The sequence below is a fragment of the Protopterus annectens genome, chromosome 7.part0 (genome assembly GCF_019279795.1).
Source record: "Protopterus annectens isolate FY-2018-M chromosome 7.part0, PAN1.0, whole genome shotgun sequence".
Classification (NCBI taxonomy): domain Eukaryota; kingdom Metazoa; phylum Chordata; order Ceratodontiformes; family Protopteridae; genus Protopterus; species Protopterus annectens.
In genome coordinates, this window is record NC_056739.1 from 784286496 (window position 1) to 784310120 (window position 23625).

General features: G+C 43.3%; 1 protein-coding gene across 1 annotated transcript in view; it reads left to right on the plus strand.

The window, feature by feature from the left end:
- GIGYF1 (GRB10 interacting GYF protein 1) overlaps positions 1-23625 on the plus strand; it is a gene marked incomplete in the record, with an annotated part of 2892461 nt that overhangs the window by 1864202 nt on the left and 1004634 nt on the right. The window contains 1 exon segment of the mRNA XM_044077309.1: positions 21835-22005. Coding sequence (XP_043933244.1) covers positions 21835-22005 — 171 coding nt within the window.

Here is a 23625-nt window from a genome sequence, read left to right on the forward strand (position 1 = left end):
GAAAAAGTGAATAACTGTATTTCTTGTGGGAAACAGATACCTCATAGGGATTACCATACCTTGTGTATACCTTGCTTAGGGCCTGAGCACGACGTTGTTGGCTGTCGCTCTTGTGCTAGATTTAACAAACGCACTATAAAGAGAAGATTAGATTGTGCCAGGTCAGTTTTGGGAAGCGGTGTAATTATAAAATGCCGCCGGATGCTCCGGCCGCTTCCAAAAAGCGCAAGGACAAAACAGCAAAGCCTAGGCTGGAAGAACCGTCCGTCCGGACGCCGGTTCTTTAGAGGGCTCGGTGGAGCCAGGGGTTCAGCCAGAAATTTCTTTGGAATCCCAGGAGAGACTTTATTACTGCAAGATGTGACCTCTCAGGAGGTAGGCCAGGCGGAAGGGGCTTCTCAGGTAGCTGTTCTTCCCTCCCTTCCTAAGGTGGTTAGGCCCTCCTGCTGTTTCCAAGGCTTCTCCCAGGGGCAGGCCAGGTTTTGTTTCAGGAGTTACCCCTAGTTCTTCAGGGTCTGTACCTAAGAAGCATATGCTTAAGATGGCAGAAGATTTGATTACAATGATTAGAGGTTCTATGCCCCTCCTGATAAGAGGCCTAGGGTGGAACCTGAGCTTGGGAGTTTTGAGCAGTGTTCGGATGCTTCTGAGTCTTCGGCTGAAGACTTGCAGGAGTATTTCCCTTACTCTGATTCTGATGTAGATGATTCTACTCCTTCTGCTTCTCCTCCTGAGGATTTTTCATTTTCAGAGACTCTTCATTCCATGAGGGAGCATTTTAAATGGGAAGGTCAGGATTTCTCTGATTCCAGGAAAAGGCTTAGGGAATTTTTGTTTCTACCCCAGCATAGGCCTTTAGCTATACCGCCTGTTCTAGATGTGGTAGAGGATGTTTTTGCAGAGGCTTCTCTGAACCCTGACTCTTTGCCTCCTGCTCCAGTTAAACCGGATAGATATTATAGGGTGCCTGAAGCTCATAAGTATCTTTTTAAGAGTCCTAGGGCTGACCCAGAAACTGTTTCACAGGGGCCTAAAGGTGTTAAGGCTTCTGTTGTTAAAAATCCTGTTCCTCCAGATAAAGAGGCTAGGGTTTTGGATAGATGGGGAAAGAAAGTGTATACTTCTTCCACTTTGGCCATGAGAGCTTTGAATTGCCAGTTTCACATGTTGAAATACCAAAATTATCTCCTTTCTCAATTAAAGTCTAAGGTAGATGCTTTGGCGGAAGGTATTGAATGTAAAGAGTTGCAGGATTTAGTTCATGTTTCTGAACAGGTGGGTAAGCATTCTTTGCAATGTGGTTTTGATGCTGTGCAGGCCTCTTCGAGGGTGGCTGCCACTGGTTTGGTTCTTCGCAGGCACGCCTGGTTGAGGGATCAGAATTTAGCTGAGCATGTGAAAACAAGGATTTTAGATGCTCCTTTACAATCTGATGTGTTGTTTGGTTCGCCTGTGGAAACAGTTCTAAAGAAAATGGAAGACAAGGCTAAGTCTATGCAGACTGTTAAAGATTTTTTGCAGGTTCAGCCTCCGAAGTTTAGTAGAAATTGGCCTACCAAGGGGTGGACATATCCTGCTTATGATTCCCAGTCTAGGGGTAGGTCTAGACGTGGTAGAGGCAGAGCTCAAGGTTCTTTTAGGCCTAGAACAGGGAGTTCACCTGCTCAGTCTTCTGGTGAGGGCAGGGGTCAGTCCTTTCGTAAACAGACACAATGACCTGCCTTTTCAGCTGCCAGAATCTTCTCGTCTGGCAGCACCTTTGGGAGGAAGGTTGGCACTTTTCAAAGAAAACTGGAGTTTAATTACCCAAGACAGATGGGTATTGGATATCATTCACCACGGTTACAGGTTTTATTTCCATACCTTGCCTCCTTTCAAAGGCATGCCAGACATTCCTCCTCAACAAAGGAAAGAGGCTCACAAGCAAATTTCTCTGTTGCTCCAAATAGGGGCCATTCAGCGGTTCCTGTGCCAGAAAGGGGCCTAGGATTTTATTCTCGCCTGTTCCTAGTACCAAAAAAGGGGAACACTTGGAGACCAATTTTGGATCTGTCTATCCTCAACACTTAACTGGACATTCCCAAGTTCAAAATGTTAACGTTACAACAGCTTTTACCTCTGCTGGGCAAAGATCACTGGATGGTAACTTTGGATCTCAAGGAAGCTTACCTTCATGTTCCTATCAGACTAATTTGCAGGAAGTATCTGCGTTTTCGAGCTGGGAATTCTCATTATCAGTTCTCTGCATTGCCCTTTGGCTTATCTACTGCCCAGAGTATTCACAAAGGTTCTGGCTCCAGTGATAGCTTTCTTCAGGCTAAAAGGAATACAAATCTATCCTTATTTGGACGATTGCCTGATTCTGGCTCAAGGAAGGGACGTGCTTCTTCAGCATTTGGAATATGTGATAGCAGTGCTAAGATGCCTAGGGTATTCTGTGAACGAAATAAAGTCCAGTCTAGTACCCTCTCAAGACATGTGCTTTCTGGGTGTGAGACTGAATACAGCAACCCAGATGGCCTTTTTAACCCCGGACAAACAAAAGAATCTTTCTCTTTACTTCCATCAACTATCTCATCAGTCCGGGCTGACTGCAAGGACAGTCCTTCAAGCCTTAGGGTTCATGGCATCTTGTATTCTGGTACTTCCCAATGCCAAACTGCATATGAGGAAGCTACAATGGTATCTCAAAAATGTATGGACACAGCACTGCCAGGATTTGGACACTATCATTCAAATAATACCTTGCATTCAAAAGGAATTTTTGTGGTGGGCTCAGGAATGTCACCTAAACAAGGGACTCTCTGTGACCCGGCCAGAGGCGAGTCAGATTCTAACGACAGATGCCTCAGACACAGCTTGGGGAGCTCATCTGAATGGAAAGTGGATACAAGACAAGTGGCCTGCCAGACTGCAGCATCTACATATCAACATGAAGGAGATGTTAGCAGTCCAGTTTGCATTACTGGCTTTCAAGGATTTACTTCTTCCAGGGCAGGTGTTGATTCTAACAGACAACACAACTGTCATGTGGTACATCAACAAACAAGGGGAACACATTCTTATCCTCTATGCAGGCAAGCAATGATTTTGTGGGAGACTGCGTTAAGCTTGCAGCTGAATCTTCAAGCAAGGTTTCTGCCAGGAGCACAGAACTCCTTAGCAGATGTGTTAAGCAGGCAAATCATGGATCCCCACGAGTGGAAACTGGATCTTCATGTATTTCAGACATTGACAGTGTCATGGGGAACTCCAGACATAGATCTGTTCGCTTCTCCACTAAACCACCAGCTGCCAAAGTTTTGCACCTAAAAGGTTTCATCACACAGCCTGGAAAGTGGATGCTCTTTCTTTCAGTTGGAAAAATCTTCATGTGTATGCCTTTCCACCTCTGCCTCTCCTCCCAAAGGTACTTCTAAAGGTCAGACAAGACCAGCCAAGGATGATTTTAATAGCTCCAGATTGGCCTCGGCAGCACTGGTACCCATTGCTGAGGAGTCTGGTAAGGAAGCCTCCATGGCCCTTACCTTTGATTCCACACCTATTGTCTCAGAAGGACGGGCATCTGCTCAATGTCAAGCTTCACTCTCTTCATCTAACAGCTTGGCATATTCTGTTTTGAACCATAGCAGGTCTCAGCTTCCTCAACAAGTTTTGAATGTGATTATGGAAGCCAGAAGACCTAGTACAAGAAAAGTGTACGCAGGAAAATGGAAGAGATTTTTATTTTGGTGTGCAGCAAAGGATTTGGATGTTTCTGAGCCAAATTTGAGTGTGGCTCTTCAATATCTTACTGAGTTATTGGACAAAGGTTTGTCTTTCTCTTCCATTAAGATTCATGCTGCAGCAATTTCAGCTCACTATGATTGTGACCCACCATTGTTTTCTCATCCTTTGTTCAAGCAATTTCTTAGAGGGGCAAAGAATATAACACCCCCACGTAGAGCTCCTACTCCTGCTTGGGACCTCAATTTTGTGTTGGAGAAACTCACTCTACAACCTTTTGAGCCTGCAGCTACTGCTGAATTGAAATATTTGTCATGGAAGACTGCTTTTTGTTAGCCATTACATCTGCAAGAAGGGTGTCTGAATTGCAGGCCCTTATGGCGGTTGAGCCTTTCCTGATTTTTCATAAGGATAGGGTATCTTTACGTACTAATCCTTCCTTTATGCCTAAAGTGGTTTCTAGTGTGGCTTTAAACCAAACTATTCATTTGCCTACCTTTTATGCAGATCCCCAAAATAAGGGGGAAAAGATTTTGCACACTTTAGATGTACACAGGCAGTTGCGTTATTATTTAAGCAGGACTAAGGATTTTAGGCAGTCTCAGCAGTTGTTTGTTTCTTTTGCTTTGAGTTCTCAGGGCAAGCCTGTGTCAAAACAAACTATTTCTAAGTGGATTGGGTTTTGCATTGCATTTTGTTATTCCCATCATGGCAAGGAGATTCCAGCTGGGATTAGGCCTCATTCCACTAGGGCTACTGCCACTTCAACAGCATTTCTAAGGGGTGGCAACTAAGGATATTTTGGAGGCAGCTACTTGGAGTTCAGTGCATACTTTCTCTAAGCATTACCACCTTCCTCTCTACTCTAAATCTAGGGCTGGTTTTGCCACGGCTATTTTGCAGGGCATGTTGTCAGCTCCTGCTTCCTTATGATTTGCCAGCCTCCCTTACCTCTGCTTTGGGATTCTACCCAAGTGTTAGGACTGCAGCAATGTGGTATGAAGAACATAGTACAGTTTTGTACCTACCATAAATGTAGATGTTCAAGATCCACATTGCTGCAGTCCAATTACCTCCCTCCTTCCCCTCTGTGTTTAGGGGTGGTTGTGTGGGTGAGGTTATACTCTTGTAAATTTGTATATATTGTATATATATTTGGTGCAGGAATGTGTGGTGTTTTTTGGTTTTAGCCTTATCTTTTTAGGGTCTTCTGACATCTGGGGCAAGAAAAGACTGTGAGGATATGACGTCGGTCATGCGCATTTGTACCCTGACGTCCTGACGTCAGACTAATGCGCCTTGACCGACGTCAGCCATATACTTTGGTATTCGGGCCGACTGGGACAGCGGACTACCCAAGTGTTAGGACTGCAGCAATGTGGATCTTCGAACATCTACATTTATGGTAGGTACAAAACTGTACTTTATCCCTTGCTATGTACTTGGAAAATTAACGGCTTAAGCTCTTACCTAAAAGCACATTGGAAGGGTCCTCAGACCCAACAACTGAGCCTACCCATGTGCAAGTCCAAAAAAACCTAGGGCTGAAGCTGCACCTCTTCATACAAATGTCTGTTCCGAAGCACATGAGAGCTCAAAGACATGGTCCTTTACGGATCCAGATCCACAAGCCGAGCCTGTTTTATAGGCCACCTTGGAACCAGACGTAGGTACGTCCAGAGGCGCCTCACAGACATTGGCTCCCGATGTCCAGGGGGGAACCTAGGCTCATCATGTCTTAAGGCCAGATTGTAATGAGAGAGGCTATTGAATCTGATCTGGTTGAATGCAGGCCTATGTGCCGCCGTCCTCCTTTGCATCGGATGGATACACCAGCAAAGAAAAAACTAAACATTCCTCTCCCCCTCCAGACTCTGAAGGAGTGGCAGAATTTCACACAAGGCCTCTTTAAGGCCTTCATGGCTCTAAGGCCTCCCTCAGGTCAGCCATTTTCTCCTCTTGCTTGGCCTGCTTCCCCCTCAGAAAAGGACCAGGGCACAAGCCACTTTAGAGGAGGATTCCTCATCTGATGAAGACAGTAATTCCACTGGCTTACTCATCCCATATCCCCTCACCCTTTGACTATGCTTTCCCTGAGGAAGATTCAAATGGGACAGATCCCCTGTGGAGGAGATTTCCTTTGCGGAGACCATTTCTAAGATGAGAGATACTTTTAAATGGGACAGTTCACAAATGTCTGAGGTCCAAAAACGGTTTTATGACCTTCTTCAAGCACAGTCCCCTAGTCCTTCTGCCATTCCTCCTGTTATCCCAGCTTTTTTGGATGCTTTTGCCTCCATGTCTACTCACCCTGACTCTCGACCTCTGGTTCCGAAAATGCCATACAGGTATAAAAAAGTGCCCCAGAATTGCAATTTCCTTTTCAAGGCCCCTGTGGCAGACCTCTCTGATTTCAGTAGCCTCTGATAAGGTCTCTAGGTCACTTCCCTCCTCCCTTCAAATGTGTCACCTGTTTCTAAATTTCACAGAAAAACTGCCCTGAGAAACAGGTTTTTATAGATAGGCAATCCCAAACCCCACAGTTAACCCCCCCCCCCCTACAGGGGTCCAAGAAAACACAACAATTTTCCTCATCTTCTCTTCTTCCCAGTTGGCTAAGCAGCTCTTTCCTGATAAGGCGGGCTCTTCCTCATGACGTCTCAGACAATCTTGGCATCCCTCCCCTCTTTCTGTGCTGTACCCTTTCCCTTCAAACCTGGAAATCCATCACTCAAGACTCTTGGGTCCTCAACATCATAAAGGATGGATACTTCATGGCCTGGCACACAGTACCTCCCTTCAGGGGTATCCCTCAAACTCCAAAAGAACAGGAACCTCTTTTCACCCCAGTACTGCAAAACCTGCTAGAACAGGGCACAGTCCAGCCCGTGTCCTCAGCTCAAAAAGGAAAAGGCTTCTATTCACGATTGTTCCCAGTTCCCAGGAGGGAAGGTCCTTGGAGACCAATCCTAGACCTCTCCTATATGAACAACTTTCTGAAAGTTCCCTTCTTCAAAATGCTAACTCTGCAAACCCTCTTCCTTCTTATCCTCCCTCAGGCCATCCTAGCATCCACCGACATCAAGGATGCTTATCTCCATTCACCACAGATACAGGAAATTCCTATGCTTTTATGTGGGCTGCTGGCATTTTCAATTCTCTGCCTTGTCTTTTGGACTTTCCACTACCCCAAGAGTCTTTACAAAATGCCTAGTGCCTGTGGGTTGCCTATTTCCACCTCCAAGGCATTCAAATCTTCCCCTAACTAGATGACTTTCTGATTCAAGCCATATCCCAAGAGGTACTTCTTTCTTGGGGTGCAGATTTCAAACCATCAAAAAGTTGGGTGCCCCCCCCCCTCCCAAAAGACCCAGGAGATTTCTCGCCTTTTCTTACATCTTCCCCCTCAATCTCCTGTGTACGAGACATTTTCTACAAATCATGGGATTGATGGCCCCTACCATCCCTATACTTCCTCTGGCAAGGCTACCCATGAGGAAATCCCAGCGGTTTCTGAAATCAGTGTGGTCTCAGCATGCCCACCCACTGGAATTTCAAATCCAACTTCTACCCTGCCTCAGAGGAGCTCCAGTGGTGGATAAGATAACTGTCCATAAATCCAGGTCTTCCCATTCATCCCCTGCCTCCAACTCAAGACCTGTACACCGATGCATCAGGTAAAGGTTGGGGAGCAGCCTTGGACACCAAGTCCATGGTCAGTGGACATCCTCTGAGGCAAGACCACATAAATGCAAGGGAAATGAAGACATTGATCCTTGCCCTGCAGAGTCCTTCCAGCCCCTTCTGAGGTCACAAAGTTACATATCCACACAAGGCAATATGATTGTTATGTGGTGTATAAACAAGCGGGGGGGTTGGGCAAGATCCTACCTCCTTTGCAGACTAGCATTTTAAGCTTGGGATCTAGCCCACTTACTAGAAATATCTCTTCAAGCAGTTTATATCCCTTCCAGTCAGAACTCTGTGGCAGGCACACTGAGCAGATCCAGAACACAGGCCCATGAATGGATGCTTTACAGGGATGTGTTCCTGGACTTTGTCCACCAATGGGGTATTCCACAAATAGGCTTGTTTAACTTGTTTAACTCCTCTCTGAACAAACAACTTCCAAAATTTTGTGCCAGAGAACCACATCCTCAGGCATGGAAAGTGGATGTCCTTATCAGTCTGTTGGAGGGTGAAATTCCTGTATGCATGTCATCCCTTACCACTCATTCCGAAAGTCTTGCTCAGACTTTAACTAGACAAACCAAGCGTCTTGCTGGTGACTCCCTGTTGGCCAAGAAATAACTGGTTCCTCCTTTCTCTACATCTAGTCAAGGGCAGTCATCACAAATTACCTCTCAGAGTGGATTTACTCTCCTAGAATAAGGGATCACTCATCCACCCACATTTAGAAACCCTCCAACTGACCCTGTGGGTGATAGAGCCCTGATCCTTTTCAGACACCTTTATTCTGAGGATGTGCTTCAACTCCTGCAGGAGGCCAGGAAACCCTTTACCAGAAAGTCTTACCTTTCCAAATGGAAGAGGTTTTCACTTTGGTGTCTTGCTAGAAACCTGGACTCACGGTGGATTCCCCCATAGGGTTCTGTCGCATCTTTCTGAATTGGTTAGTGCACCCTTAGCTTATTCCTCCGTAAAAGCACATTTGTCAGCTGTCTCTGCTTATCTGCCACTTCCCCTCTTGTAGCTTCAAGATTTGAGGACAAACAATTCCTTAAATACATTCTCCACATTAGACCTCCCAGGAGGCCTGTTGCTCCACCCTGGACCGTAACTATGTGCTAGAGAAACTTACTCATGCGTCCTTTGAGCAAACCTATTCTAGCTCCCTCAAACACTGTAGTTGGAAAACTGTCCTCCTGGTGGCTATTTACCTCCATCAGGTTGGTATCAGAATTACAAGCCCTTATGGCTTCTCCTCCTTTCTTGTCCTTCCACAAAGATGGGGTTTCTCTTCGGACTAACCCTTCCTTCGTGCCAAAAGCAGTTAATGAATTGTCCTTAAACCAGGCCATTCACCTCCCTACCTTTTTCCCCTCTCCCCAGAGCAATAGTAAGAGGATCCTACACACACCAGATGTGCACAGACAACTCCGGTTTTATCTGCACAAGACCAAACCTTTTAGAAAATCATACCAACTGTTTGTGTCATTCCACCCCAGGGCTCTGGGATTACCTGTGTCCAAACAGACCATCTCCAACTGGATATCCAGATCCATTTCATTTTGCTCTGCCCACCATGGTAAAGCCCTTCCTGGCTCAGTCAAAGCTTCACTCTACAAGGGCAGTGTCTTTTCTCTGAGGCATTCCTCAAAGGGCTGGACACTTAACTGCATCCTAGAAGCAGCTGCCTATCCACACCTTCACAAAATATTATAAGCTGATTCTCTCTCCAGATCCAGGGCAGGGTTTGGCAGGGCCATTCTGCATTTCTTCCTGGAAAGTTCCTCTGCCAATTCCACCTCTCTTGCTGCATGAGCTTTTGTATTCTCTCTCATGTAAAGAATACTGCAACAGATGAATAGAAAGACAATGATTAGTTGTGTAAGAACTTACCATAACAATAGATTTCTTTCTCTTCTTTGTTGCAGTATTCTGTCCCACCCTTCTCCCCCACTTCCTTGTGTCATTGGCCGCATTGATCCTGTTTCCCTTGGACTGTCCGCCTGGGGATTCAGTTCAGAGGATGCTGTGCGTATAAATCTCTTTTATGGCCTACATCCGATAGCCAACGTCAGACCATCCCGAGCACTGTACAGTAGTAAAAGACATACTGGCCGACTTCTGGTCGCCTTGGCAGGCAACTCCCTCATGTAAAGATTACTACAACAGAGAAGAGGAAGGACATCTGTCGTTATGATAAGTTCTTACACCTGTCGTTATGATAAGTTCTTACACAACTAATCTTTCCTTGCCTTACCCTTTGGACGATCCACTGCAACAGTTGTATTCACAGAATGTTTAGCTCCTGTTGGAGCTCATTGCAGGCTACAGAGTATTCACATTTTCCATATTTAGACAAATTGCTCATCTTTGCAGTCTTTCGTTTAGTGTGTCAGGAATCCCTTTGTCTCCTGAGCTAGAGATCTCTTACACAAGCTGGCTTCCAAAAGAGCATTCAGAAGTCTTTCTTGACTCCTTCTCATGGAATTGTGTTTCTGGGATTTAAACTAGATAACACAGTTCAGAGTTTTTCTTCCACAGGAAAAAATAAATCTATATTTAGATCTATTTCTAGGATTTTTCACTCAGACTTCGGTCGCTGCGAGGGAATACGGCAGGTTTTTTAGATGTTCTTCGTGTTTCTCTGTTGCAGTCATTACATTTGGGTAATCTGCTGGCAGGTTGCCCTCAGACGGCCTGAATTCCAAAGTCTTGGTTCCTGCGTCGGTTGCTGTCTCCTCTTCCAGGACATCAGGTCATCAGGGGTATAAAACAGGCAGCCGACGCCATTTTCTTTAGTCTTTCTTGCCGTGCGGTGCCCGAAGCAGAAGCAGTTCGCAAGTGCTGGTCGGCCGACTCCTGAAATTTTCGAGTTCAAGTTTCAGAACCGAAGTCTTCACTAAAGCTAAGTACCCCGTTGGGGAAACTTTTTTCTTGCTCCATACCGATGTCAGAAAAAGTTAATAATTGTATTACTTGTGGGAAGCAAATACCTCATAAGGATTTTCATTTATACTGTATTCCTTGCCTAGGCCCTGATCACAACGTGCCTGGCTGTCGGTTTTGTGCTGCTTGTCTGTTTCGTGCTAGATTTAACCAACGCTCTATTAAGCGTCGGTATATTTTTGCCTCAAAGTATTTTGGAAACAGATTTAACTACCCTGAAATGTCGTCTGATAGCAATCCGACTAGCGGAGTACACAAAAAACGCAAAGAAAGGACAGAGACCGTTGAGTTCCAAAACCAACGACGAAGCTTCTCCTGTCAGTCGCCGGTACTCAGTGAGGCGCTTTTGCAGCCCCTGATACCCGCTACTGTCGAGTCGCAGGCCCCTACCGAGACCCATGTGGAGTTGGGCATGCCGCGAGATTCTCAAAGTATTGTACCCATGGATGTCTCTCCCTCGGATGTGTCCGGAGCCGCTGAGCAGGCACAGGCTTCTGAGGGTGTATTCAGGCCTCAACATTTTTATATAAAACTGACGCCAGCTTCAAAATCAAAGACAAAAGCAATTTCTAAAGCTAAAAAAGATGCATGAGCCATGTGCACAGGCCTCTATGCCCAAAAAATAGATGATCAAAATGGCCGAAGACCTAATTACCTTGATCAGGGGTTCCCAACCCCCTCCTGATAAGAGGCCTAGGCAAGACACTGATTATGAATCTTCAGATCAGGTTTCTATTTCTTCTGAGTCCTCTTCTGACCAGGAATTATCTATACCTCCCTATGAGTATTCTGATCAAGAGGAAGCTATCCCATCTGCATCACCTCTTGAGAATTATTCATTTGGAGAAACCTTGCATATTGTGAGGGAACATTTTCACTGGAAGAGTTAAGATTTCTCAGAATCATAAAAGAGGCTCAGGGATTTCCTCCTTCTCCCTCAGCATAGGCCTTTAGCCATACCTCCTGTTGTAGACATTGTGGATGATGTGTTTTCGGAGTCGAGCTTGACTCCAAACTCCTTACCTCCGGCTCCTAGCAAGCCAGACAGATATTACAGGGTCCCTGATCCACACAAATTTTTATTTAGAAACCCTGCTGCTGACCCTGAAACTGTTTCACAGGGTCCAAAAGAGGTTAAGGCCTCAGCAGCAAAAAATCCCACCCCCTCTGACAGAGATTCAAGGGCACTGGATAAATTGGGAAAGAAGGTTTATACATCTGCAACCTTGGCAATTAGGGCCTTAAACTGCCAGTTTCATATGCTCAAGTATCAACAACTTGTTATGGGATTGCTGAAACAGAAAATGATGTTGATTTCTAAATGTGCAGAAAATAAAGAATTACAGGAATTATTGCATGCAGCAGAACAAGTTGGAAAGCATACTTTGCAATGTGGTTTTGATTTCTTAGAGGCCTCTTGCAGGGCCGCAGTTACTGGCTCTGTGATAAGGAGGCATGCCTGGCTAAAAGAGCAAAATTTGCCTGATCATGTTAAAGCTAAATTACTGGATGCACCTTTACAGCATGATACTCTGTTTGGTATTAAGGCAGAAGAGGTTTTAAAGAAAATAGAAGACAAAGCTAAGTCTATGCAAACTGTAAAAGACTTCTTACAAGTGCAGCCACCAAGATTCAGTAGACACTGGCCTACAAAAAATTGGTCCTTTCCTGTGTCTAACAGAGCTCAAAGGGGCAAATCCAGATGCCCTAAAGGTTCTAAATACCCAGGCGCAAGATTCTTACAAGTCAAAGCAATGGGATGCTTCTACCTCCAAATGTGGAAGAGATAAAGCGCAACCCTACAGAAAACAGTCTCAATGACTTCCCTCTGCCATCACCAAGCACTTACTTTTGGCAGCACCCTTAGGGGGAAAATTAGCACTTTTTGCTCAAAATTGGCAGTTAATAACTCCAGGACAAGTGGGTGCTAAACATAGTATCTTAGGGATACAGATTCCTCTTCCATACTCTGCCAACGGCAAACGGTTTGCTGGATCTGCCAAAAAATCAATGGGCAGAGGCACAGAAACAGGTTACATCCCTCATGGATATGGAGGCTATTCAGCCAGTACCAGAACAGGAAAAAGGACAAGTTTTTTATTCAAGACTGTTCTTGGTACCCAGAAAAGACGAGGCCTGGCGCCCAATACTGGACTTATCAATTTTGAACACATACCTGGACATTCCAAAATTCAAAATGCTAACTTTGCAGCAGCTTCTGCCCTTGCTGGGCAAGAACTCTTGGCTGGTGACATTAGATCTAAAAGAGGTATACCTGCATGTCCCAGTAAGGGAAATGTATAGAAGATACCTCCGTTTCAAGGCTAGCTCTATGCATTACCAATTATCTGCACTGCCCTTTGGCTTATCTACTGTGCCCAGGGTCTTTACAAAGTGCCTGGCACCAGTAATTGCATTTTGCAGACAAAATAGTATACAAATTTATCCATACTTGGACGACTGTGTCATTCAAGCAGAGAACAAAAACATTCTTCTTCAGCATCTGGCGTTTGTGAAAAGGCTTCTAACATGTCTAGAGTACACAATAAACGAAAAGAAATCACAACTGGTACCCTCTCAAAAGATAACATTCCTGAGTGCAAGCTTGAATACAACTGCCCAGATGGCTTTCCTCACGCCAGACAAACAAAGGCAACTGACTATTTACTTCAAACTGATGGCAACAAAACCCCAGTTATCTGCAAGACAAATTCTGCAGGCTTTGGTATTCATGGCATCCTGCATCCTACTGATTCCATATGCAAGACTGCATATGAGGAAACTACAATAGTACCTAAAAAGTTTATGGAGTCAACATTGTCACAGTCTGGAAGCAATGATTCCTCTCATTCCCTGCCTACAACAGGAGTTTCTATGGTGGGCAAAGGCATGTCACCAGAAAATGGGACGGGCTTACTCTCTACCCCCTGCCAGCCAAACCTTAACAACAGACGCCTCGGATTATGCATGGGGGGCCCACCTGGCGGCAAGATGCATTCAGGGCATATGGACCCCAAAACAAATGCATCTGCATATCAGTCAAAAAGAGATGTTAGCTGTTCAAAATGCCCTGACAGCCTTCAAGGACTTACTTCATCCAGGACAACTACTGATAAAGACGGACAACACCATGATGATGTGATATATAAACAGGCAGGGGGGCACGCACTTTGCAGACTAGCCATGGCACTGTGGGACACAGCCTTGACTTACCAAGTACATCTTCAAGCTCAATTACTGCCAGGAAAGCAAAATACTCTGGCAGACTATTTAAGCAGAAACCTTATGGACCATCACGAGTGGAAACTAGATCTGCAAGTCTTCAGCATGATAATAAAGAAATGGGGAGACCAGACATAGCCCTATTTGCCTCTCCTCAAAATTATCAACTGAAAAAATTCTGCACAAGGACTTATCACGGGCAACCATGGAAAGTGGACGCCCTATCCTTCAGTTGGAAAAACCTATCAGTTTACACCTTTTCTCCCCTGCCTCTTCTTCCCAAGGTACTACTAAAAGTCAGACAGGAGAAACCAAACATGATACTAATTGCCCCGGACTGGCCCCGCCAATACTGGTACCCAATCCTAAGGAACATGTTTCAATTCCCAGCTTGGTACTTACCTCAAATACCTCACTTACTGTCCCAGCAAAACAATCAAATCCTGCACAATCAGCTTCAAACACTGAACCTGGCAGCATGGCTGATCATGTAATTATTCAAACACCACCTCTCAGTAAAGCTGTGACAGATGTCATTTTGGAAGCCAGAAGGCCTAGTACTAGAAAGTCTTATGCTGATAAATGGAAGAGATTCTGTGCTTGGAACCAAGCACAAGGAACTGAAACAGCAGAGCCAAATATTCCTCAGATTTTACAATACTTGACTGAGATGCTTGACAAAGGCTTATCTTTTTCATCAATAAAAATCCATGCTTCCGCCATCTCGGCTCATTACAACACAGAGCCACCAATCTTTTCTCATCCTTTACTAAAGCAGTATCTTAGAGGGGCCATAAATTTAAGGCCTCCCAGAAGATCACCAATTCCTTCATGGGACCTCAATTATGTGTTGGAAAAGCTCACCCTGCCTCCATTTGAACCAGCTGCTACTGCAGACCTAAAGTTCTTATCATGGAAAACAGCTCTGCACCTGGCAATTACTTCAGCAAGAAGAGTCTCAGAGCTACAGGCCCTCATGGGTGTGGAGCCTTTTATCATTTTTTACCCAGACAGGGTGTCCCTGAGGACCATTCCTTCATTTATGCCTAAGGTGGTTTCCAGTGTGGCTCTTAACCAAGCTATTCATCTGCCAACCTTTTATCCAAATCCGCAGAACAAGGGGGAGAGGATTCTGCATTCATTGGACATACACAGACAGCTAAGATTCTACTTGAGCAGGACTAAAGCTCTAAGAAAAACTGAGCAGTTACTAGTGACATATGCTGCAGGATCAGAAGGAAAGGCTATTTCAAAGCAGACTTTTTCAAAGTGGATAAGCCACTGCATTCATTTCTTCTACTTACACCATGGCAAACCTGTGCCCAAGGGCATTAGGTCTCATTCCACCCGAGCTGCAGCAACATCAGCAGCCTTTCTCAGAGTACCACCAACCAAAGACATTCTAGAGGCTGCTACTTGGAGTTCTGTTCATACTTTTACAAAGCATTATCATTTGCCTCTCTACTCTAAGTCCAGGGCAGGCTTTGCCACTGCAATTCTGCAGGGCATTCAGGGCCTTATAGCCGCCCCTAATGCTGTTTAACTCCAGCCTCCCATCCTTAGCTTTGGGATTCTACCCAAATGTAATGACTGCAACAGTGAAACACTAAGAACATAGTACAGTTGTGTACACTTACCATAAATGTAGATGTTCAAGTGCATTCACTGTTGCAGTCCAGGTTACCCGCCCGCCATCCCCCTTTTTTTTCTGGAGTTTCTCTTTCCTTCACTATCTTGTACAACCTATGTGGTGTATTTGCTTGTAGATGAAAGTAAAGTTTGTATTGTTGCATGTATATATAGTTTTTATATATATATATATATATATATATATATATATATATATATATATATATATATATAATTTGCTACCGTTTTGGGGGCACCTGACATCTGGGGTAAGAACAACTAAAGAAAATGGCTGCTGCTTGTTTTATACCCCTGACAACCTGACGTCATGGAAGAGGAGACAGCAACCGACGTAGGACCCAAGACTTCGGAATTCATGCTGACTAAGGGCAACCTGCCAGCAGAGTACCCAAATGTAATGACTACAACAGTGAATGCACTCAAACATCTACATTTATGATAAGTGTACACAACTGTACTTTTTGTGGCTTCTGCGATATTCATGATACCCCTTACAAGGCTTCATGTGAGAAAGATAGTGATATCTGAAGTGTCTCTGGTCCCAGCACCAGCTTGCTTTGTGTTTTCACATCCCAGTCTTGGGGTTTTCAGAAGAGTAATCACTTGGACAAAAAATTACCTGAATCTTGGTCTCCTCTTCTCTCCACGTTCCAAAGCAGTCAATCACCACAGACTCCTTGGACTTTACTTGTGGAGCAGTTTCAGAATGGATAAAAAAGAAAGGTGTGTGGGACACCAAGGGCAGACACAAGCCCATAAATATAAGAGATGCTTGCTTTGATCAAGACACTCGACTGAGTCATCTTTAGTATCTGGAAACTCAACATGTTATAGACAGTACCATAGTCATGTGGTACATCAGTAAGCAAGGAGGGAACCAGATTGTGTTCCCTCTGCAGACTAGTCATGTTCGCTTGGGATATAGATTCACATCACACACTCACTCTACAGGCATTCTGCATTCCATCAGAGCAAGACTGTGTGGCAGACAAGCTGAGTAGGACCAGGGCAGAACCTCACAAATGGAAACTAGATCTGAGGGCCTTCCAAGATTTGATCCATCTGTGGGGACTTCCACAAGTAAACATCTTTGCTTCCTCTCAGAACAATCAGCTGGCAAGATTCCATGTTGTAGTATTCCAAATCTTTCTTTAAAGGACTTGACACTGCTTCCATTTTGGAGGCAGCTGCATGGGCCTCTATTCACACATTTACCAAGCATTGTAGATTGGACCACATTTCTAAATCCAGGGCTGGATTTGCCAGGGCGATCCTTCATGGATTCCTAGAAAATAGCTCCAAGCCTCCACCCTCTTCTTCCCTTTGAGCTTTGGCACTCACCCAAGGGTTTGGAATACTGCAACATGAGAATAGAAGGACATAGAATAGTTGTGTAAAATCTTACCATAACCATAGATGTCCTCCTCTTCCATGTTGCAGCATCCCTTCCCCCTTCTTGGATGGCACTGGACTCTGTTATCCTGGGACTGGGGCGCTCAGTTCTGAGGTTTGGTACATGCAGACGTCACTTTTATGGCTCACACTCCCATAGCAAACTTCAGACGTCCCACTTGCCTTGCAGTGACTAGAAGCTTAATCTATAATGTATGGTAAAGATGTGAACAGAGGTCCATGTAGCTGCCTCCAAAATGGAGGCAGTGTCAAGTCCTTTAAAGAAGGGTTTGGAATACTGCAACATGGAAGAGAAGGACATCTATGGTTACGGTATTATTTTACACAACTTTTTTTTTTCATTGGACAGAAATGCTCCTTTGTGGTTTTCCATCCTTTTCACTGATATCCATGGTACCTCTGAAGATTCAGAAGGATTTCCCCAATATCATTGTGGTGACTACTTTTTGGTCCAGGCAAATGTGGCTCTTCCTTTTTTTGGAAATGGCCTGGGGCAATTACCGCAAGCTTCCTCACAGACTGGATCTACTCACACAAGAACAGGAATGTTTTATACACCCAGACACCAATTAACTTCAGTTGACTGCCTAGATGATAATATCTTAATTCCCTTTAGGCACCCATTTACTGTGACGTGCAGCAGGTACTAATGGAGACAAAGCCTGCTACTAGAAGTTCATATGTTAGCAAATGGAAAAGGTTTTCTAGTTGGTGCCAGCAACATAACCAGTACCCTTTCATATCTAGTTATCGGTTTTTACAATAATTTTAGGAGTTGCTATCCTGTGGTCTTTTCTTACTCCTCTAGCAGGGTTTATTTATTGTCCATTTCAGCATGTCTGCCCATGGATCCTCCTCTTTTAATGCATTCTCATATCAAAATGTTTTTGAAAGGGGTTTTGCACAAGAGGCCTCAAAGAATTCCATTGGCCCCAACTTAGGGTCTTAATTTTCTGTTAGAGAAGCTTAGACTTGCCCAATTTTAACCACCTAACCTGGGTTACTTCGGGTTCTTCCTGATTAGCCTTCTTGCAGAGATAAGAGCATCTGAGTTGCAAGCTCTTATGGTGTGTTACCCCTATCTCATTTTCCATAGGGACAGGATTTCTTTGAGAGCTAATCCTCCTTTGATGCCTGAAGTGGTTTCTGGGTTTACTTTAAACCAGACTGTCCCATCTTCCTTTTTCCTTTCTTCCTCATTTTTAGGTTCAGGAAAGAACACTCCATACCTTGGATTTCCATAGACAACTTTGGTAGTACTTTGCTGACAGAACTAAATCTTTCAGATCTTCATCTCATTTGTTCATTCCTTGTAAAATGAAGAAGGGACAACCTTTTTCAAAACCGTTTCCAAACGGTTGTCTAAAACTATTACTTTTTGTTATACTCACCACAACAAAACTGTTCTAGCCAGGATCATGGCCAACTCTACCAGACCCTTTGGAAAGGGTTGGATTCTAGAAGTGTTCTAGATGCCACTACTTGGTCCACTGCACATGCTTTTACAAAACACTACAAGCTGAGTTCCTTTTCTCGGTCTAGGTCAGACTTTGCTAGGACCATTCTCCAGGGATTCCTGGACTCTTCTATTTCCACATCTCAAAGTAAGTAAGGTAGTAATGTGCCCATGTAGCTGCTGTAGCTGCACCCCATTCTACATCCTTGTTTTTTGGTGCGTTTAAGCTAGGGTGTGTAATTCTACTTTTTGTTCTTCCTAGCATTGTCCTTTCAGGGCTCAACCTCCCCCTCTCTTTTTGGCAGTAAAGCTTTCACGCCTATTCTTGTCTTTGTCAGCTCAGCTTGAGCTACCTGACCATTTGGGCATGTGGAAAGTGCCCTGAAACATTGGAAGATGTCCGGCCTTTATATCCTTGGCAAGACATAACCTGTATAGGTAAGGCTACTGCAGCGGTGGTCATTTGAACATCTACTGTTATAAGTTTACTTGTACAAGTGGACTTTTTTAGGATTGCCCTGAACAAACTTCACAAGAGAAAAAGCCATTGATAGTTCAGGTTGGTCTGGACTCTGATCTTCACCCTTTATCTTTTCAGCTGACTATTTTGGGGGTTGTAAGGAGGGAAGTTCTGTGGAGGGTAAGCCAGATCTCTCGCAATCCAGGTCTCCCTTTCTCCATTACTTTTTCCTGCCCAGACTGTCACAACAGATGGTTCAGACCATGCATGGGGAGCAGCAGTTTCTTAAGGTATGAAAATGTAAGGTCTCTGGGGGAAAAAATGGGGAAAAAAAACATGTCTGAGAGAAGTGCTCTGAAAGCCCCAAGTCTTCGGTGGTCTCTTAGACCACTACAAGTTTTTACGAGTCACCACAGTGATGTAATTCATAAAGGGGGATTCCAGATTGCTACACCCCCACCCCCTTTTGCATAGTTGTTAGAACAGCTTGGGTGATAGCAACTCAGCTGACTTTTGATTCTTTAGGCTTAATATTCTGTGACAGCACAACCTTTTAGCAGGCAAGCTAAGCAAGACCAGGACAGACAGACATGAATGGAAACTTCTTCATGGGGTGCTTATATAAATTGATCTTACTGTGGGGAATACCTCTGGGTAGATCTGTCTGCCTTTTTTCAGAACAGGCAACTAAAGGAGTTCTGCTCCAGGATTCCTTGCAGACAGACCTGGAAAACCATTGCCTTCTCACTTCAACAGATGATAATGTTACTGTATGCCTTTCCAGTAGTACTCAGAAAGTTTCCCCGAGGACTGTGGTTATGATTCTTTTTTGGACCGGGCATTGGTGGTTCTCTCTTCTTTTGAAACTAGCCATGTGGAATTAACGCACGCTTCTCCACACACATGTTGTTTATTCACATCAGCCTAAAATCTCTTCAGTTTACTGCTTAGATGATAGAATTTTAATACTTTTTTGGTAACTTTTTTTCCCTGAGGATGTTTCACACAGGTATTGATATCTTAAAAAAAAAAAAAAAAAAAAAAAAAAGGCACCTGCTACTAGGTGATTGTATATGTCTGAGTGGAAAAGATGTTCTAGTTGGTGCTGTTTCAAAAACCAGGACCTTTTTAAGGCCAAGACTGCCTCTGGTTATTGATTATTTGTGAGAGGTACTATCGTCGCTCTTCCTACTCCTTTGTCAAGCTTCATTGGGATGACCCCCCACACACACACACTTCATATGCCATGTTCTTGAAAGGGGTTTTACATATCCGTCGTCCTAGAAGAAAACAGATGGCTGCTTCTTAGAAACTTAACAATGGCATATGGTTTCTTTGAGAATAAATCCTTCTTGTATGCCTAAGGTTGTCTCAGATTTTACCTTCAGCCAGTCTATCAATATCCCTCTTTTCCTGACCAGAAAAGCAAGCTTTATACTATGGATGTCCACAGACAGCTCAGGTACTGTCTAGTTCAAACTCCGTTATTCAGGACAGATGTTCAGCTGTTCGTCTTTTATGAAGGTAAGAGGAAAGGACTGCAATTTCTTGATTGTTTCATGCCATTTCTTTTTATTTTCACCATAATTTGTAACTTCCAGGCAGTGTCTACGGTAGAATCTACCAGGGCTTTGGCTTCTTTTGTGGCTTTCTGGAAAAGGGAGGCCTGAAAGTGTTCTACAGACAGCAACTTGGTCTGCTGTACATTTGCAAAGTGTCACAATATTTCCTTTTCTAGGTCAGGAAAGGGATGCCACCCTTTCATATGCCCAAAGTGGGACTTTTTTGTAGAAATGTGAGATTTTGCAGGGCAAAACATACCCATGACCAGTGTAAAGAACAAAACTTCACTTCTTTGCCAAAATAGAAGCCTATTCATGTAACTTTTGAGTTGCATGTATTATTTCTTATAACATTTAGGTATTTCAGATACAGAATAACTATGCAGCTTTTAAAGAGAATTAAGAATTTTTTTTATCCAAAAATCTCAGGACATTTGCCATTTTTCAGGGTTTTATTCGCAGGACACAACTGTTGAAAGAGGGAAAGGTGATAACCCTAGAAACATACATTGCCAGGATCATTCCTCTGGGACTCCTGGATTTGTAATTTATTTCATCTTCCTGTGTTAGTTTCTAAGCTATGGTAATTCATTCAAACAGGTTAGGCTATTGCAACAGGGTTTTAATGACAAATGTAATATAATTGTGTAAGCAAGCTTAGCATAACAGTAGTTTGCTGTTGCAGTAGCTGCCCCCTCCTTCCAGTGTCATTTTTTTTTTTTTGTATTGCCAGGATGAGGAAAAGTATGTCTTTGCATATACAGTTACTCGTGTGTTAAGTTTCTAAACGTTTTCATTTCAGGGCTGTTGCTTCCCTTCTTGGGACAAAAAAGTTCTGAGATTGTGGTGTTCTCTTTATATGGTGCTCCTCTCTGTCATGTGGGGGGCACCCTAAAGCTTTGAAAAGCTGCAGTGGGTATGACAAGTATGTTGGGCCACTGCAATCGTGATCTATTAGAACATCTACTGTTATGGTAAGTTTACTCACACATTTGTTTGTGAAGGACAGATGTATTTATTTATTACATTTATTTGCTAGTATTGTTTGTCTGGGCCATGCAATACCCCTTTTTCTGCTGTAGTCCAGGGGGAAAAAGTCCATAAACAAAATATTTATATCACCATTGAGCTAGCATGATAATTAGAGAAAAGATGTCCATTATTGGCTAGGCTTAAAATGACCCTTCAGGCCAGTTAACCTAGTACTCAGCTATGAATCTATGAACCTGTTTAGAAGATGAGCATGGAGGTTGTCTTAAAGCTGCCCTTACTATTTCTGTAAGTGGGCTGGGTATGGTGTTCCATATGTTCGAGTTAAAATTGAGAGAGATAAATAATGAGTACTGGGATTTAGATTGCTGAACCAGGAATATATCTTTAGAGTTGGCAGGTCTGCTAGAATTATACCACTGCCGGAGGTTTTGCAGGGAAGAGGATTTATCTGTATGGTGAAGTACAAAATGAGCAGTTTATAGCTGTGCAGCTACCCATCAGCAAATGCTGTCTAGTTTATTCAGCTGGTTTATGAAATACTTCCTTTTGTGGTGCTTTGTAAGATGTGCTATTTTTGGTTGTGTACCTATGAATTACGGGTTTTCTTGACAGACATTTCCATGTATGTTGGGAAGGTTGTACTGAAGGTCCCATTGATAAAGAATATTTAATTGGGGTTTTTTTTGTAGAACTTACTAGGATCTGGTTTGTTACAGTGCCGGCAGCAACAGGAACTGCTAATAAAAATTTTGCAAAGTCAGCAAGCACAACAGAACTCTTCAACAATGTGGAGCAGCCTGTCCAAACAGAACTCCATTAAGTCATTATTGGAGTTGCAACAGGAGGGAGATCGGCAGCTGCAGAAGCCAAGGGGTCCTTCAAGAGCAGTAAGTATAAACTTTAAATAACAAACAGATCTGAAAAAGTTTGCTTTTAGCCAGCAAACGAAAAGTGCTTAAATACTGTCCAGTATTTTGCCTCGACTACTGCCTTTCCTGTTTATTTTATCCTAGTTTGTGTGGCCGTTCGTGTTCTTAAGTATAAACTTTAACAGATTCTTCTGAAAAGCTGAAGCACAACCCAACTAAGTTTGTAGAGTGTAATTGTTTATACAAAGATGCAGCATTTATTCATTTTTTAACTGATGCTTAACTTGGTACTGCTTTTATTATGAGTCGCGTTTGAATGTGTTGGGGAAGTAGTTGTGATCATGGACTTTGTTGGGGTCTTGCAGTAAAGATATGATTATTGCAGCTTTGCTGCATTCCTGTTAAGTGATTATTCCGTTGTCATAGCAGGCTGAACAAAATGCAGAAGGAATGAAATTTGGCAGTTTGGCAGATGGGTTGTATGTAAATGAAGCAGTTTACATCTGTAGACTGGTTTTCCTCCTTTTTAGCTTTCATCTTCACCATTTTTCTGACTGGCAGGACTCACAGTTTATCCAAAACCAAACTACATTATACTGGTCTTTGTTCCCATCCTCAGTGGGGACTGGCCATGCGCATGTTTTATGGAACATTCTAGAACATGTACGATCTGTGAGCACTGATTCTGTTTTCTTATCTTTTGGGAGATAGTTGTATTGTCTCTTACTAACCCTTTCTACCTTTCATTTTGTGTCTTGATAGATTTGTTCAACTAGGTGATTTGCCTTAATGGACCTTTTCATCTTTTTGTGATGCAAGGGTACAAGCCATAGAGGATTAAAAAGTATAAAACATTCTAATATGGCTGTATTCTTACATGTTTTCCAGTAGTTTATTTAGTATTAGTAACAGGTTCCAGCATTGTGTGTTGCATTCACGTTGTGTTTTAAATTTTAGAAAGTTTTGTCATTGAGAATATAAATAGGACAGAAAGTGTTACATTTATTGTTTTGAATAGTGTGAGCGTGTGTGTGTGTGTGTTGGGTGGGAGGGCGAGCGGCGGGCTGCTGACTGCATTCTGAAGAAGTCTTTTTTACCAAGCTCTTACTAAGCTTGGTATTGGTTATTTCGAAAGCAACGTACTTTGACAGTGTAGAAAATACTGTGTTTTCATCTGGAGATACAACAGTCATAACATTGATCCTTAATGTTTGAGGGAGAGCGTGACTACTAATATATTTGTTTACACTAGGACAATGGCCTCTCTTCAGGGGATAGCCTAGGCAATGTTCATTCTTACTAGGGGAATTTGGGCAGGCACCACAAAATTTACTCCTTTTCTATTAGTGCTGTGGGATCTTTCTGCATCCATCCACCTCCAGCCACATGAGCTACCACTCACTCATGCATAATGTGTTCTCTGGTTAGATATCGGCGAACTACACACTTAGAAGTGCAGCCTGCCCCCCCCCCAAGTAAATTCTTATTTATTTTGTTTAAAAGGGTTTGTTTGATTTAAGGACATATATTTGTTTTTTATATAGATGTGTGTATATGAGTGTGTATGTATATATATATATATATATATGTGTGTGTGTATGTGGGTATATATATATATATATATATATATATATATAT